At 41.6% G+C, this 17,740-nt stretch overlaps 2 protein-coding genes across 5 annotated transcripts in view; one reads left to right on the top strand and one right to left on the bottom strand.

Moving 5' to 3' along the window:
* The window catches only part of LOC135101976 (vacuolar-sorting protein SNF8-like), a 31,758-nt gene extending 14,039 nt beyond the window's left edge, over positions 1–17,719 (bottom strand). The window contains exons 1-3 of the mRNA XM_064006508.1: positions 17,566–17,719; positions 16,334–16,442; positions 15,131–15,278 (exon numbers count right to left, since the gene is read on the bottom strand). Coding sequence (XP_063862578.1) covers positions 15,131–15,278; positions 16,334–16,435 — 250 coding nt within the window. The 5' untranslated portion in view covers positions 16,436–16,442; positions 17,566–17,719. The remainder of the gene's footprint in view (positions 1–15,130; positions 15,279–16,333; positions 16,443–17,565) is intronic.
* On the top strand, positions 1,931–13,151 carry LOC135101975 (uncharacterized). Of its 4 annotated transcripts, none has more exons than XM_064006506.1 (9): positions 1,931–2,428; positions 8,849–9,070; positions 9,464–9,585; positions 9,918–10,055; positions 10,258–10,357; positions 10,491–10,576; positions 10,698–10,857; positions 11,007–11,228; positions 11,337–13,151. In XM_064006506.1, exons 4-9 carry the CDS (start codon positions 9,918–9,920, stop codon positions 12,422–12,424), a joined length of 1,794 nt encoding a protein of 597 aa, XP_063862576.1. In that variant the 5' UTR covers positions 1,931–2,428; positions 8,849–9,070; positions 9,464–9,585; the 3' UTR covers positions 12,425–13,151. The 4 variants fall into 4 exon arrangements, with proteins under 4 accessions (XP_063862576.1, XP_063862574.1, XP_063862573.1 ...); XM_064006504.1 differs by having other exon boundaries at positions 8,849–9,080; XM_064006507.1 differs by lacking the exon at positions 1,931–2,428 and adding an exon at positions 8,359–8,573 and having other exon boundaries at positions 8,849–9,080.
* Positions 17,720–17,740: the final 21 nt, after the last annotated feature.

The following is a 17,740-nucleotide window of genomic DNA, read 5'->3' as shown; positions in this document are numbered from 1 at the left end:
AAAGGAACCACGTGGTACAACAACTGCGTAACACACTTGTTTTCTACACTCCATGGTACGGTCTTAAAAACGCGAGAAGCCTTTTTACACAGCTGGTAGTATTAGAAATAGTAGCAGTAATGATAATAATACTGTAGTAGGAGTAGTAGTAGTAGTAGTCGTTGTAGTAGCAGTAGTAGTGGTGGTGGTGGTGGTGGTAATATTATTATTATTATTATTATTATTATTATTATTATTATTAGTAGTAGTAGTAGTAGTAGTAGTAGTAGTAGTAGTAGTAGTAGTAGTAGCAGCAGCAGCAGCAGCAGCAGCAGCAGCAGTAGTAGTAGTAGTAGTAATAATAATTATATAGCAGCAGCAGCAGCAGCAGTAGTAGTAGTAGTAGTAGTAGTAGTAGTAGTAGTAGTAGTAGCAGTAGTAATGATAATTATATAGTAGTAGTAGTAGTAGTGATAATTATATAATAATAGTAGTAGTAGTAGTAGTAGTAGTAGAAGTAGTGATAAATATATAGTAGTAGAAGTAGTAGTAGTAGTAGTAGTAGTAGTAGTAGTAGTAGTAGTAATAGTAGTAGTAATAGTAGTAGTAGTAGCAATAATAATAATAATAATAATAATAATAATAATAATAATAATAATAATAAAGTAACAAAAAACAAGAGTAGTAATAGTAGTAGTAATAGCAGTAATAGTAGTAGTAGTAGCACCTGGCACTACTACCAAGAATATCAATGAGTATCACTTAACATCACTTAAGAAATAGGAAGAAAAATACTTAGAGTAGTACATCAAAAAACAGCTACACCACCACCACCACCACCACCACCACAGGCAACAGGTATCACGACCCAGGAGGTCACCCAGTACTGATAGCAACAGTTGTGTTTGGAGAATTCCAGCTACAGAGTTTGCGATTCCACGAAATGCTTATTCCTCCTCCACTATCCCCCAACGTCCCTCTACCCCGCCTCCCCACCCCGCAACCCATTCATTCATTCACAGAGGCTCAGGGAGGGGGTGGGCGGAGGCCAGCGGAGGATGCCAGCAAGGAGAGGTCACACGCCCTGTCATGGTCACCCACCATCTATAATACCAGGGTCTCTTTAAGTGCTGGATAACTTTACTCTTACGCAATACTATAAAGCTGGTTTAATAGTGCGCGCACGCACGCACGCACGCACGCACGCACGCACGCACGCGCGCGCGCGCGCACGCACGCACACACACACACACACACACACACACACACACACACACACACACACACACACACACACACAATATCAGCTGTCTCGTGTGTGTGTGTGTGTGTGTGTGTGTGAAGTACGCAAGGAATGTACTCGTAAATGGCACCTGAAATATGACAGAACGCCTGCCTAACATCCGTGGCGGGACACTGCAGGACAGCCATCAACTCTGCTTCAGGATCGGGCCGCTACGAAGGACGCCATCCAGAGCAGCAGTCTGACAAGCACGCCATGTCCACTCTACGTTCAGTGGCTAGGGTGGGCATAAGCACGGCTGTGATGCCCGATACGCAAACTCAATGCCCGCAGGAGCCTAGCGACAAGTGACGTCATAACTCCTCCGCGATACTCTCCTCCGGAAATTCCAGGAACCCCCGCCCAACGGTGAGTCACATAAGCTCCCTGGACCGCTGAACGCTTCGCTCGCTTCCCACAACCTTTCGGATGCTGGGTGGTGCTGCCCACAACCTTTCCTAGCATTCTTCCAAATTGCGCTTATCTCTTCTGCCTCCTATTTCTCAAATTATTTATTAAATCTTGAGCTTTACACGTAAGAACACCAAAAGTAGAGAAACATAATAGTGATTCACGAAGCTCTATCATCACAGCGGGAGAGGGGAGCGCGGGACGAGACGATCTGAATGTAGTGCTCACCCAGGCTGAGGTTGACGGTGCCTGAGCGAACGCGAGCGGCGAGCGCCGATCAGTGCCGCGCTGGTCGTGGTGTGTGTTGGATGTCTTCAGCTCTTCTCTCGCTCCTCGCGTGAGCCGCAAAGTGTTACACAAATCAAGTTTAATTGAACTTACAAATAATCACATTTTCACGTACCGCACGCCTAAACAATAACTGTAGTGTTGTGAGAACAATTTTAAAAACTCTGAGTGACAAAGCACTGAATGACAAATTCGCGACAAAAGAACGGAACTGTGAAGCTCTTCACTTGCATACGCCATAAGAGCCCCAAGTTGCAGTGGTGTGTGTCAATGAGCCAGCAAGACCCGGGGCTGGGAGGGCTGTCTGCCTGGACACACAGCACCGCATCTACACCTACAACACCCATCAATACACGGGTGCCCTCCCCCTCCAAACCAACCACAGCGTGATACTTTACGTGCCTGTGACCTTCCCCTGACCCAAGATGACCTCCATTTTGAATTACACATGCATTTTGATACTGACAGGTTGGTATCGCTAGTATATCGATCTAGCTACATTTCCTTGTCCCCTTAATTCATTTCTTAACTCATTCATTATCTATATATAAACGCATATGACTTAAACGATATTTAGTATATCTATCAGTGTGTGTGTGTGTGTGTGTGTGTGTGTGTGTGTGTGTGTGTGTGTGTGTGTGTGTGTGTGTGTGTAACTATCTATCTATTTATCTACATTTGTATACATTTTTAGCCACGCTGAGAGAGAGAGAGAGAGAGAGAGAGAGAGAGAGAGAGAGAGGTCTCCGTGCCTTTAGGACATTAGTTTTGATATCATGATGACGTAACCGCGCCTCCACGACACACCTCACACACCACGCTGCCATGACGCACCCTCGCCCTCCCCTCCTCCTTCTCCTCCTACTCATCTCATAACACACCAATTTCCATTTATTGAGGATATTTTACACCTGCACCCATTTCGCTCTGGCCGCGCTCCGCCACCCTACCCGCCTCCCAATCCCTCGCTCTGGAATTCCCCACCATCGCAGCCAGGAGGGATGAGGGGCGGCTGGGACACTGAGAGGGAGCCACGCCCCCTACACGCGAGCCCTACTTTAGTTAATTTCTACATCATGATTATTGTTTGTTATGATGAGGCCTGTATGGTATTTTTTACACTTATTTATTATTTATTTACTTGTTTTTATTTTATTTGTTGTTGGTTAGGAAGGGAGGGTTGAACGAAGGTTAAACGCTCTTCTTAGGCGCATTCCGTCACGGCCCTTCGAGGTCTTCAGTATGAACACCGACAGTCACTCGAGGAAGCACACCTAGGCACATGCTGATGCATGAACACGTAACTTTAGAATTATAAACACCTCACCTTTTTAACCGAAACACACACACACACACACACACACACACACACACACACACACACACACACACACACACACACACACATATGAATAATACGACTCTATTTATAAACACGCCACCAAACGAAGAAAAAAAAAACACGAAGCAACGAAAATACAGGAAATACAAGACAAAGAAAATCTAAACATGATTAATACACCAATACGTAATATGCGCAAAAAAACTTTAATTTACTAGGAAAGAAATGTAACTGCGTATTCTGCAGTGAGGTACAGGGACAACTTTCTAAACAAGGTATGCCGTTAGGTATGCGCTACGAACCCAAAGCAACCAGCCTGCCAATGGCCTCCAAGCGCCCCCGACACCCACTCCTTCAGCCTACGTGTTGATCTAACACATCTCAGTTTTCTTATGAATCCGGGTCAGGGAAGGGAAGGACTGGAGATGGAAAGATTAACCAAACATCAGTATTTCAGCCACAAATCTTCAGTGCATCCTGGGTATCGCTATTCGCCTTACTCCAATTATAACCATTTCGTCAAGACACCAGCGAGAGAGAGAACGTGCTGTGAAAACAAAACAACACCCTTTCACAACATCCACGGTGGTGACTTCATCCGGCGGTGAGATCCAATTGGCCAACTCTCTCTTACTTTTGACGTCACAGTGCCGTTTGTCCAATCCGCACTCTCGCCTCTCCCACCCGTGACGTCACTGTTTGATGGCATACAAGGATTTCTCCGTAGGATGTTGCGTGCTAATCTGGAGGTCCTGTTGCTCGAAAACCACCACACCTGACACCCCTCCCCCCCCCTCTCTCTCTCTCTCTCTCTCTCTCTCTCTCTCTCTCTCTCTCTCTCTCTCTCTCTCTCTCCTTCTTCCTCTTCTTCTTCCGTAGAACACTTCAGGCTGAAGCTATCTTATATACGCAGATGAGAGAAGCATATAGTACTTAAAATAGTTAATGATAAAAAAAAAAAAGATTCCACACAAGTGCTGCTCCTAGGAGAGAGAGAGAGAGAGAGAGAGAGAGAGAGAGAGAGAGAGAGAGAGAGAGAGAGAGAGAGAGAGAGAGAGAGAGAGAGAGCGCACTTCCAGCCGAAACTATATTTAAATATGATATGATCATCTTCATACACAAAATTTGCGAGGTCATAATACAGAGGAGAAAGTAAATCATAGTTAGCCCAGACTATTTCAGCGGGTTCATCACTTTACAAGGACATTACGAGCACTTTACTTTACTCGTACTTTTACTCGTACTTTACTTCCCATCTTTAAAACCATATGTACATACTTATCTTTTACTTATTTTTATCTTTGAAACGGTATTCATCAACTTATTTCCGTTTTCGAAAGACTGTCCGTTTGCTTATTTCCATCCTTACAATGGTGTAATGTGGTCTTTTATTTGGTTTCTAAAACAGGCATTATGTTACTTATTCCCGTCTTTAAAACGAGTTTATATTTACCTCTATTTTTACAACATTTACTTATATTTCCTCCCATCTTTTAAGTGATATTCAACCACGTGTTTTTACCTTCAAGTCAGCCTTCATTAATTCATTTACATTACACACATCCTAACTCAAGCAACATGTAACACGCCAGACTAGTTCCTGGTATTCTTTTTCCTGTTCCGCCATGTGCCTGTGCAGCCTCAGTGGACGTGCCTGCAGTAGTACCCCCACACCATTTAAAGGCTCTCGGGGACACGATACACCCCACGTGACCTTCCTCGTTCCGGCAGCTACTTCCTCGTCCTAGCCCCCAGCCCTGCCATCCCGTCCTCCCCCCCACCCCACACCACCACGACATTTGGAAGTTATCAATGAACTTGTGTATCTTCCTCTTCCTCCATGCCATAAATCTAAGTTGCACATCTTCCTCATTCAGTCTTATAAGGAAAATAAATTATCATAAGAATCTTAGTAACACTGAATGCACTGCCGGAAGAAAGACTAAGTGCAAATAATACATATAAATTAAAAGGAAAGATAACTGAATTAGAAAAAGGAAAACAGGTACGAGGAGTTTGACTCAATCCTGTAAAAATAGGTCAATAATAACAACGTAATGCTAAAATCGATGACCTGCAGTGGTACGGAAAGTCAGCCCACTGTTTACGTATCTACCAGCCTTCTCTCGCTAACGTACCACTGAAAACATGACAATATCTGACATAGAAGTCTTTAAGCAATAGGGGCACCGGCCAAAAAAAAAAAAAAAAAAAAAAAAAAAAAAAAGCCCATTCAGGTGCCACTCATGTGAAAAGTTGTATATGTGCAGTATCATAATTTTCCTGTAGATGCTATACAGGCGTGGGTGGAAATACAATGCGGGTGGACGTAAAGACCACACAAGAAGGCTCTCTTTGAAACACGACACGCTGAAAAAAAAAGAAAAAAAAGAGAGAGAGAAAGGAGAATGTTTATAATTAGAAAAAAAAGTAAGAACAGCTGCGGGTGAAATGTCAGGGAAAGATGGAGGAAAATCAAACTTATGTCCTCATTTAGCGGCGCCCGGATGTCTGCAGGGGGGCCAGCCAGACAGACGCACTTATTTGTCCAGGCACGGCAACAGGAGCCTTCCCGTCCCACACCCACGCAGGAATACACGCATCATGGCGACGGTGTATGAATGTAGGTAGGTAGGCAGGCACGTACGTCACAGGAAAGAAACTCCAAGGTCACTGCACTAATCCACACGCGAAATATCTGGTGGGCGTTGTCGGGAACGTTGTTATTCCAAGGTCATGGTGAGATTGGGTCCATGCCAGCCGCCTCAAGTAGACGAAAGCACGACACCAGGTCAGCAGCTCAATCAATACTACTCCTACCAGGACTAAGGGCTTATGACTACCAGCAATGTAAGACTATGAACCCCCGAAGAATGGCTAAAGAGAGTGTGGCCGGTGGTGAGATTTCCGGGAGATTGGCGGTCGATCAGAAAATAAGACAGCAAATGTAAATGTAGGAGCGGGTAAAGTTGCTGGAGGAGAAAATTAGTTCTGAAGAAAGAGGAAATGAAGTCATCCCCCATTAAGAGGGAAAAGTGGATCCAGAGAGGAGACAGTGTGTGTGTGTGTGTGTGTGTGTGTGTGTGTGTGTGTGTGTGTGTGTGTGAGAGAGAGAGAGAGAAAGAGAGAGAGTCTGGCGCCATCATTAGCCTGGACTGGAGGGCATCCAAGTGTGCAGAGGAAGACTGAATCCGCCCGCCACCGAATCCCTTCCACTGTCGGTACAAATCGACTTGGCATCTTCCTTTTTGTTTTGTGCAGAGATAACGAAAGAAAGTATAAAACAAGCATATCACCCTACACGGCTATATCACAGTGTCGTGTAACTGTAGACAGGAAATAAAAAAAAAAATAATAATAATAATACAAAAACTAAATTAACACTCTCCCAGAAACTGCCATGCGACGTGGATTCTACGAACTGATTTTATGAAAACGAATGGCACGGCACGCGGAATAAAAACTGCATGACAGGTGAGACAACCAGAACAACGGCGATCACAACAATGTACGCAAATAAACAACAATAAACATCAATGGGCCGAGTTGCCGCAACCATGAATATGCAAACATGAAAAAATAGTCATACATACATACAGGACAACATAACGCAGCGAATTTTAAATAGAAGTGAGTGACAATCTAAGCTGGGGCAAGTAAAATACATCCCTACATCAAATCAATAAGACAGCGGTGGAGGGGAACGTGGAGGTGCAGTGGTGTAAGAAAAAAGAGGGAGAGGAGGAGGTGGAGGTACCCACAATGCACCGTGCAGGATCGATCAGGTGTTGCAGTAGCAGGGGGATGTAAGGGGTGGGGGTGGGGGGCGAAGAGGAAAGGGAAAAGAGGTTGCGACAGGATCAGGGAGCAAAAAGGTGAGAGGTTATGAAGAGTAGGCAGTAGTACGCAAGACAAAAGTGATGATGGTACAACAGCAACAATAACAACAACAACGACAACAACAACAACAACAACAACAACAACAATAATAATAATAATAATAATAATAATAATAATGTAAGATAGGACAGAATTAGGTACAGAGAGGAAAATGAAGCAAGAATAAACAATGAGATGGGTGAGTAAAAGCTTGAAGAGGGTGAGTGGAGTGTGTTGATGGTGAAGGGATGAGGTGAACAAGTAACACGAGCTAAGAAGTTGAGAAACATACCATGCTCACTCTCACTGTGTACAGTCTTCCCTCAATCTGGAACCCTCAGCAGGGAATCTGTTAAGAATCCACCACTTTTCAGGCTTAAGATTGTTAGCAGGTCAGTGTGCTTGAGGGAAAACACTAAACAATGGAAGTGACTGAAGAATGTTAATCAGCTTCTGGCCAAGGCTATACAGGTGAGCACGTGGCATGAAGCAACGACAAGCGGATCCCACACCACGATAACTGAGCAAGTAAACTAACGAGGCAGTTTTTTGTCAATATTTATAAAACTCCGTGCGACACACCGCCTTTCCTTCTTCCACCACCACCCCATCCTCCCCATTGAGTCCCACCTCCTCTTTTCTCAATCCGTGTTAGTCAACTTCCGCGGCGGAAATTCCTGGACTGGAGAGGGGCAGAGTCCAGGTCGCGGCGCTCCATGCACTCCATTGTCTGGAGCTCACATACACGAGACACTCAACATTGCTGGTGTGTGTGGATACTTACGAAACCCTCTCATGCCTAGTCTTCGAATGATGATATAAATAACCTAGCAAAGAGGAATAGAATAGGTTGTGTCTGAGTACCCAGACAGGTTTACAACACAGTTTTCCTTAAAACAGTCAAGATTCAAAGGCAATTAAACGTTTCAGTGTTTCATTTTCTTGACATCATGACGCGTGCCAGGAGTTCAAAGATTAGGCAGTAATCAACCTCAGGAACCCGTAACCCGCAGCGATACGTTCCACAACTGGGCGTCTGGCAGCGGTGTGGCGGCACGCTCATGGGAGAAAGGGAGGGATTATTTCTTTTATTTTTATTTTTATTTATTTATTTTACGGCAGGTTTTGTAAATCGGGATAAATTGTTCTTTCAGTTGAGGTAGGAAGGCAAAATAGAGATTGGGTCTGTGTGCATGATCTATGTTAACGCTGTAGTGGTTTCAGTATTCCCTTGAGGTCGTGTGAGAAGTTCAGGGTTACTGCCTGAGAACCTACGAGGCATGACTCACCAATGCGTCATCCACCGGGCATCCAAAACCAGTTCACCCACAGTGAAACACACATACACGCGGGCACACATAATGCACGAATATAACACAGGTGATATACAAGGTGAGATATTTCTCCAGGTAACAACAATGTTACGTTAAGGCGTTAAATTAAATTACTTAGTAGTTTATACGCTGGTAAGTAGTTAGGTGTACTGTAGCAATAACGCCAGCACGCATGGCTGTAAGAAAGCTGAATCAATCAACTTATCAACCTATTCAGTTTAAACCAAATCAGAACTACAGTAAGCTTGTATAAATAACTGCACTGAAACCTGTAAACTGACACGGACCTAAAATACGTTTCTACAGTTACATGGGAAAATTTGTCATTCGCAGCATAATACGAAGGGAAAATAAGACGCCCCATCAGCATCACGCAGCTGATGCTTCATGAATACACCGGTGATGCTGCGAGAAAGAGTGGCAGCACCAGCAGCCCTCCCTCGGGCACCTATACGAGTATACCGGAAGGCTGCATACACTACCTCTTACTCACCTGAGCCTCGCTGACTCAGCCCCCGCACCGCTACCCACTTACACCATGATCTTTTCACCGACGCACGTACCTGTATGTGTGTGTGTGTGTGTGTTTACCTAGTTGTGTTTTACAGGAAAAGAGCTATGCTCGTGCTGTCCTGTCTCCATATGTGTGTGTGTGTGTGTGTGTGTGTTAACCTCTTGGATTTCACATGCCTTTCGCGGATGAGTGGTGCTGTATGGCGGTGACTGTTATTTTAATCAACAATTTAGATCATGGGAAACTACGCTTGTGACTACAGGATTTAGATGCTTTCGTCAACTATGTGTTTATCACAAGTTGTTTCTACAACCAGATCAAAAATACCAAATAAACACAAATGATGAATATCACCTATTAGGTTAACCAATAAAGCAAGAAATGTGTCAACATTAAAACAGGACTGGTGAAATATATACGTTTTTTCTTTCCAGTGTGGTTCGCAAGGCTGTCGCACTGCCAGTTACGCGGGGAACCTTCGTCCACCTCCGAGTTCAGCCTACACCCCACCAACACCACCGTGCCTGAGGGGGAGCAGGCCATCCTCAAGTGTTTGGTATGGATGCTTTTGTCCGCCCAAATCTCGCCTCCATGCTAGGCATTTCTTGATATAAACAGTTAACCTCTTCCCCTCACTAACCAAATAAGCAGATCACACACACACACACACACACACACACACACACACACACACACACACACACACACACACACACACACACACACACACACACACACACAGATAGGATCGTATGTGGAAACAATGCATTTGATTAATTCATGGTGTGGCTTTTCTCTCTAAAATGTTGGTCTTTCTGAAAATATGGTGTACTGTTTTTGTTTAAAACAAATGCTGCTGATAGTAATATGACACTTTTCCTCCTGCAGATGAAAAGCCAGGTGCATGCATGCCGCTGGTACTTTCTGGAGTTGGGATATAACTTCTTTGATAAGAAGTCCTCACCATTACTAGTGAAAGAGTTCAAACCTGCCCAGCAACGTGACTGCTCCATAAGGATAAAGAAGGTACAGATATTCATCCACACTTCTCTTCTATGACAAGTACAAACTGCACTGCACTGCACAAACAACCAAATTTTCATTAGTCAATTCGATCCAAGGAAAGATTGCTCCTTTCCAAATTGTTAATCAGTGCAAATGTACTAGCATGTAGTGTATAATTAGCATGAAACACAAGAGACATGATTTAACTGTTGAATTTTCACAGGTGCGTAAGATCCAGGAGGGCCAATGGCTGTGTGAGGCCATCAAATTCCACTCTCCAAATACCCTAAAGACCCACCCTGTTGTTCTAAGAGTTGTCACCAGTGAGTTTCTGAATTTTTTTTTGACATGTGAAACAAATGAAACATTGTCAATAAGGCCTTGGATAATAACAAACAAGTAATCAAAATCAATGGCCAGTCATTGATCAACTGACAAATTATTTAACATTTACAGGAGCAGAAAGACCTGACTGGATACCCCCAGGTGACATCAATGTCTCCACCCCAAGACAAAGCCGCCACCATGATGACAAGGATGAGGTAAGACTGAGCAATGATCCTGTGTTTGCAAGAAAAGTCATGGTAACACTTTACTTCTTAGCTTTCATGATAATATGGTCAGTATTTCATCCTTAATCAATAATGCCTCTCCCATAAACAGGCAGGAACTGCACTGGAGGTGAGCTTTGAGTCTTCTCCAAATGACCACATTCAGAACACAAAGCTGGAAGAGTCTGTGGTACTCAACTGTAAAGTCAATAAGCCTCTGACCTCCTGCACTTGGGTTATGCCCAGTGGCTCATCCTTCAATGTGTCGCAAGGTAAGTGTTATCCACAGAAATAATAACAAATACTCAGACAAATGATAGACATATACTATGCATATATATATATATGTGTGTGTGTGTGTGTGTGTGTCTGTATTGCAATCGTCTAACAATACTAAACTCTTCATTTTTGCTTTTTGCAGAGGAAGAACAGCTTAATAAGTTTGAAACATCTGTTGGAGATTATAGACTGGAAGGAGACCTGAAGGAAGGCCAATGCTCCTTGCTAGTGGGCAGAGTGCAGCACAAAGATGAGGGTGATTGGCAGTGTGTTGTGCAAGTGGCAGGCCAAGAAAAGGAGATCCAAGGACCACTCCGCCATCTCCACATTACAGATCTGCCTTACCCTTCCAATCATAGCCATGGTAAGAGTTAGTTCTTCCCTGGTTTCATTCTTTGCTATGTTAAAAGCAACAATAAGTACTGGCCACCAGATATGCAAGTTTCTAATACAACATTCTCTTGTGTTGCAGGAGGCGAACCTCTTGTGGCCCCTACTGAAGGTTCTTCAAGTGTACTGGTGATTGTTCTGGTGTTCACCTCCATCATCCTCCTGGTTCTTGTTATCCTCCTATTTACTTGCCTCTACCGGAGGGTGGCAGCTGTATCAGATGAGACCCACAAGATCCTGCAGGCATCACCACAAAACAGCCTCAACCGCCTACCACACAAGACTTTCCCCAACACAGATTTAACAGCAGCCTCTGTCCTGGCTGTGGAGTCAATGAAGTCCAGCCCTGCCAAGAGTAAGGACCTGGACTGCTACAACCAGTATCTGGACATGACAGGATCTAATGACAGTGCTGGAAGTTATGTCATGATGCCACCACCCAGCCTCAGGTCGTCTGTATCTTCCAGGACCACACTCTCCACCCTATCCACTCTGCCCATTGGTCGTGCTCGCTCAGCAAGCAGCAGTACCATGTTGAGCAGAGCTTCCCCTGGGCCACACAACATGTTAGATAACCCTTCATATGACCCAAGTACTTTACCAAAGGATGGTTTTTCCCGTCAAGATTCCTCCTTCTATACTGACCATATTTATGAAGAAATCAAGGAAAAATGTGAGGAGCTAGACAAAATGGAGAAAATGCCAGAGGCAATCAACCCAACCTACACCAACCTTCTGCAGGACTGTGAAGGATACCTTGTTCCTAGGAAAAGTCCTGATGGTGAGATGACTCAGGCTCATCCTGTTTTCCATTCCAATAATGTTCTTTCCCAGCATACATTGCCAAGACAAACTATCAAGGCACCTGTAAATTCAAACACTGAACAGGCACCTCCCTATTCTCGTGTGGGCCAGTGTGGCTTGGTGCCTGCCAGCCCCACACCAGAGACAGCTGCCAACCCTGGTCCTGGCTATTCAAGGGTTGGGTCTGGGAATTCTGATGGGGATGCCATGCCCACAGATCCCATGGAAAGATATGATGTGCCCAGATCATCCCCAGTAGCAGTGCCTCTCCCATTAAACATTCCAGTCTCATCTGAGGCCTACGTTAATGGTCTTGAAGTCTCATCTGAGGTATATGCCAATGGTCTTGAAGGTACAATAGTCTGAGCTAAAAGTGATAAGCTTATAGTTCAGGGAAATAAGTGCCAGATTGTCATAGTTGCCCAAATGCAAAGAAAGGGATAATGCTTGATTCTAATATCATACATACTGTTGCATGATATTCAGATGTGCTATCAGTAAATCATGTCTCTGATATAATGCATAATAGTGTCCTTAGTTGGAAGGCTTTGAAGGTGTTTATTGTAAATATTCAGAGGAATCTATTACATCTTACCAAAGTTTTCCTGCTGTGTATAATAACAAGAACAAGGGCCAAACAAATACTAATCTATCAATTATGCAAACCTCATTCCAAGAGATATGTGTCCTGCATTCAGTGTCCTTGAACAGTGCATATACCCCAAGATAGGCTACCTGTACTTCATACTCTTCTATTGTGCAGCTGAGAGATTATAGTCATTGGTGACATAATGATGGAATTTCTCCTCATAATAGCATAAACTACCTCTCACTTTTGCTCTGTAAGTCAAGTGTTCATGAAATATCTCCATGTAAATATAGCTTAGGTCCGCATGTATATTGTGCATTGTGCATTTATAGTCTTCCTTGTCCTGCCGAAAGCTTAGCTCCTTATCAATGTACAGCCAGTTTTTCCTCTGTAGATATTTATAATGAGGTATATATGTTTTTTGCTTGCCAAAAACTTTGCTCCTTATCACTGTACAGCTGGTTCTTGTTATGTAAATATTTATAATAAAATATATATGTTTTACCTTGAACTTTTTATCATGAATGAACTGCATGTAGTATGGCAGCATTTAAAAATGTAAAAACAATGTATTTATCAAACATTTAGTTCAACCAAGAAGGTAAGAACTATATATGTTTTGCATAAATTGATTAGGACATGGAGCTCAAAAATTTACTTTTCAAATTTGGAATACTTCAACTTTTATCATTATAACAATATTTCATTGATGTCTTTCCTTTGGTGCCTTCTTTCAAGATATGTAAAAACCAGAATTCTTACAAAGATAGCAAGTTCCCTCAGTTACATACTTGTACACAGTAGTGCTGTGTTTATGGCAACAAATGACACAACAGACAAGCAGAACTGCACCAATGAGCACAATGAAAACAAAATTCTCTTCTCCTCCACACAGCTCCATAAAACAAAATCACTGCTCAAAAACTTACACTATTTTCAGAAAATAAGGGACACACATGAACCAAAGGTAACTAAATCATGCCTTGAAAACTAAAGGCTGGGGTTAACTAGATACAGTTTGATGCATGAGTTATCTGCACTGGCTGCAACTCAAACCAGACAAGTTTGAGAAGATGGTAGCCATACTATACATCCTTCCTAGCTTACAACTGGAGCCTAGATTGCTTTTGTACTGTGGTCACTGTTTGAAAAGCAGCCTGAATCAACCTGTCTTCTGCTTAACCTAGAAATGGCCATTTCATGCCAGAAGTTTTACTTCTATTATTAGTAGCTCACTTATTTTGAGTAATACTTTTTTTATCTCTGAAATGATTAATAATCATTAGAGGTGTTGAAAAACGTCAGTTTGACAAAAAAGTAAACAATAATGTGAATAAAAAAAACTGACTATAAATGTTTACACCACTTTTTGTTCTATGCTGATTTTCCATTGAAAAGACAAGTTACCCTGAATAAAAACTGTGGTGTGTGATTGAAAATTTTCACATAAACTCAATGGACTTGACAAATTTTATATAAAGAAGCACTGGACAACAGCTATTTTGCATCACAGAGAGGGACGCAGTCATACACTGCAGAAAAAAAAACTTTTATTCAGTGCTACCAAATAATCTTAAAATAAATTTCTACAGCCCCTCTTTTCCATTATATCCACAACCTGGAAAGACTTTCATGTTCAGAACTTTCCCGACAGGTCACATCACAGTTTTCATTTACAGTACTTTGTTAATCCAATGAAACAATTGCCACCAAATGAGAAGAGGAACAAACATTTAAAGCCCAGTCCTTTTGAACAAACATTTAAAGCTCGTCCTTTTAACGTGCATCATATACTATATTTTTAGTCAAATTAAACTTTACCAGCATGAATCTAGTCCATTAAATTTTTACTGTCTAATGATGACTTACTTTAAAGAAATATTACATTACAAGGGCTCTTGCACCCACACCTAAAGTCCCTTTTTGAGCCTATTACAGGTTAAGTTTTGACATAAAAAATACAATGTGAATGGTTGACTCATTTATCTTAGGAACCGTACTAATCACTATCTTCCCTCCAGCTTCTCATTTACTCACTCATGATGCAAATTATTTGAAAGGATGACTTAATACAACTTGTCAGTGAAAAGAGCTGTTCTGTTCAAATAAGTGACTCGCAAGTCTTCCAGTTCTATTAGTGCTGAGTGATTCCCCCAAGAGGTGCGAAAAGTGACACTAAGAGTGGATCTTGGTTGTATAAGAAGAGACTTTTGTTCTGCATTTTTAGATTGTGTTGGATGAAAATCATATTACAGAAATTCATATCACAAGACGATTGATTCATATATGTGAAATAAGTGAATTACAGGAAACAAAAGTAAAACTTGTTGTGTGGAGAGGCCAGTTTTTGGCTAAGCAGGTGAGAGGCTACTTCAAACTGTTATTCAGTCAGTCACAACCTGAAACACACATCTTAGACTCCAGCTGCAATCAAGGAATCAACAGACTTCAGATGATTAATACCTTGTAATGACTGTGCTTACCTTTGCCTGATGCTAGCGGGTCAACTCCAATGGAGGCACACATCTCCTGGAACTGTTTCCTGAACTGAGGATTTTTCTTAATCTCATTTTTGTGTTTTGCTGCAAAATCTTCCAAATGCTCTCGAAACTTTTCCATCTGAAGGGTCATCTAGAAGAAAAAGATAAGCTCATTAATATAATCTATTATACTTTAGTTCTTCCAGTGGTTGCCTATGAAAAAGAAGTGAATTAGGAACCCAGATGTGCCCCATGAGAATTAGTCATGACAATTCTATACATAATACGTACAAGAAAACTAGCAGAGTGACAAGATTCATATTTGTCATCTAGTTATACTACTCCCACTGTAAGTCTTTATGTAAAAAATAAAATAAAATATATAAAAAAAAATAAATAAAAAAGTTGAATAAAGTAGAAAACTCTATCCTTGACCAACAGCTATTCAATCCTTGACCACATTTTACTGCTGCTAGCTCTTTAGATGATTATCAGTATTTCAAGACATGAGTCATTACAAGATCACATGACAAAGCCTCACAAACTATAATAAAATTAGCTTCAAGACTGATCTCTGATCCTTTCCAACATTTACAGAAAACTTTACATTCAATCTAACATTCATCCACACTGAATAAGGGAGGGGGGAGGGGGTGAAGGGAAAGGAATTCAAAAGTTAATCTACACTTTTAAAAATGGAACGGTCTTCCTAACACTCAAAATGTAAACTTTAAAAAGTTTAAAAGTTTAAAAGTTACATTTTTTATGGTATTTAAACCTGACTCATTCAAGATACTGCAATATACTGAAAAGAACACAGCAAGGTGAGTGTACATTGTTACTGTGAGTATAGCCAAGCAGTGAGGAATTAGGAAACAGACATGGGATTAAGAGCATTAGGCAAACAATAATAATGGGCAGATTGTATGTACTGATTTATTCACTGAGAGAAAGGATATGTTAAATATCTTTAAGTAAAAAAAAAATAAAGTGCTGGTGGGCAGACCATGGAGAACATGGATCAAGTCTTGATAAAGACCTAAAAAGCAAAAGAATTCATAAACACGCTGCACTTGACTGTGCTGTCATCATGCTGGCACTTAGTGACAAACACTGTTACATGTATACATGAAACCTGTCTATCACCTTCCTAATGATATAATGAGGATCAAATAATAAATACAATGTATGAATCAAAGTCTATACCTGTTCCAGTTGGTTTTCCTGTATTTCACTTCCTTTCTCTTTGAATTTATCCTGCTGGATCTTCTGCCGCTGTATGGCACCAACTCCTGCCCGACGCCGCATTTTGCACCTGGAAATTACAAAACACTGAATGTTGGTAGATCATTTTGGGCAATACAATTTCAAGTAAATAGGTATGTTAACAAAATACTAATCAATTTTACCTCATAACACTGATTAACGCATGAAAATAAGGCATGACCCACTTATGTTTTTTTCTTCTTACTCCATCAATTATTATAAATATTAAGAATAGATAGGGTATTTCCAAGGTTGGGTTCTTCACAGGGTTGTGGTTCTTCAATGAGAAAGCACATGTGTTACGATCCCAAAGTTGTAGTTTATTAAAAAATGGTGATTGTCTACAGTCCTTTCCTGGCTTTATTACTGGTCTATTCTCTTCCATTCTTTTGGATACACCTAAAACATAAATATAAGGCCAAGGAGAAGTGCTCCCATCCTTAAGGGGGGTCCAGGTGGAGTGAAGTCCCCCAAATAGATTAAGTTATTTTAAGTAATTTTAGGTTAGATTAGTCGCTGTAGACTTTTATACACAACATTACCTAACCTAACTGCAGAGTGAACTATCCTTAATTAGGGACACTAATCTAACCTAGCATTACCTAACCTACCGTTACTGTGGGTGGGGGACAAGCCACCATCTGGACCTACCACTTAAGGGCAGGAACACTGCTCTTACCTTATATTTACATTTTGGGTGTTGCTAAAGCTATATGCGAAAGAATGGAAGAGAATAAACAAGTAATAAGGCCAGGAAAGGAGTCTAGTAAATTACTAAAAAATGTATATAATAATAATTAATTACCTGATACACAAATATCTTAAATAAATATAAATAAATAGATAAATAAATAAATAAATAATATATATATAAAAAATAGATAAAAAAAAAAATACTGTATGAAATTCCAGTTTTACCAAAACTTGTGCACCGCTTCATTTCCACATTTCAAAACACAAATCCTCAGTAGCAGATGACTGCCTTCAGTGCTATGTCGGTCTGTCAGTACTAATGGTGACTGCATCTCACCACTGAGGGACATACGAGAATATGCCAAGGCTGCAGTCGTCCACTCCATACATGCAAGAGTTGATTGGGCTTTCTTCCATGTTTCCGTAGCCCACTGATACAACACATTCAGCGTATAAAGTGACAAATACACATTACTTACTGTCAACAGGATTCCTTCCTGACTCCACCTTGTGTTTACAATTCCTGTTACAGAAAGTGGTCTCTTGGGTGCATGAGAGAGAACAGGGGCAGGGCGACTTTGTGGGGAGACTAAGGAAAGAGTGGCCTTGTGTTTTCCTCTTTTCTATGAGAATTGTAATTGAGATCGATGATTA

Source organism: Scylla paramamosain, chromosome 7 (assembly GCF_035594125.1).
Source record: "Scylla paramamosain isolate STU-SP2022 chromosome 7, ASM3559412v1, whole genome shotgun sequence".
NCBI lineage: Eukaryota > Metazoa > Arthropoda > Malacostraca > Decapoda > Portunidae > Scylla > Scylla paramamosain.
The sequence above is the reverse complement of the archived record's forward strand: the minus strand, read 5'-3'. Positions and strand labels throughout refer to the sequence as shown.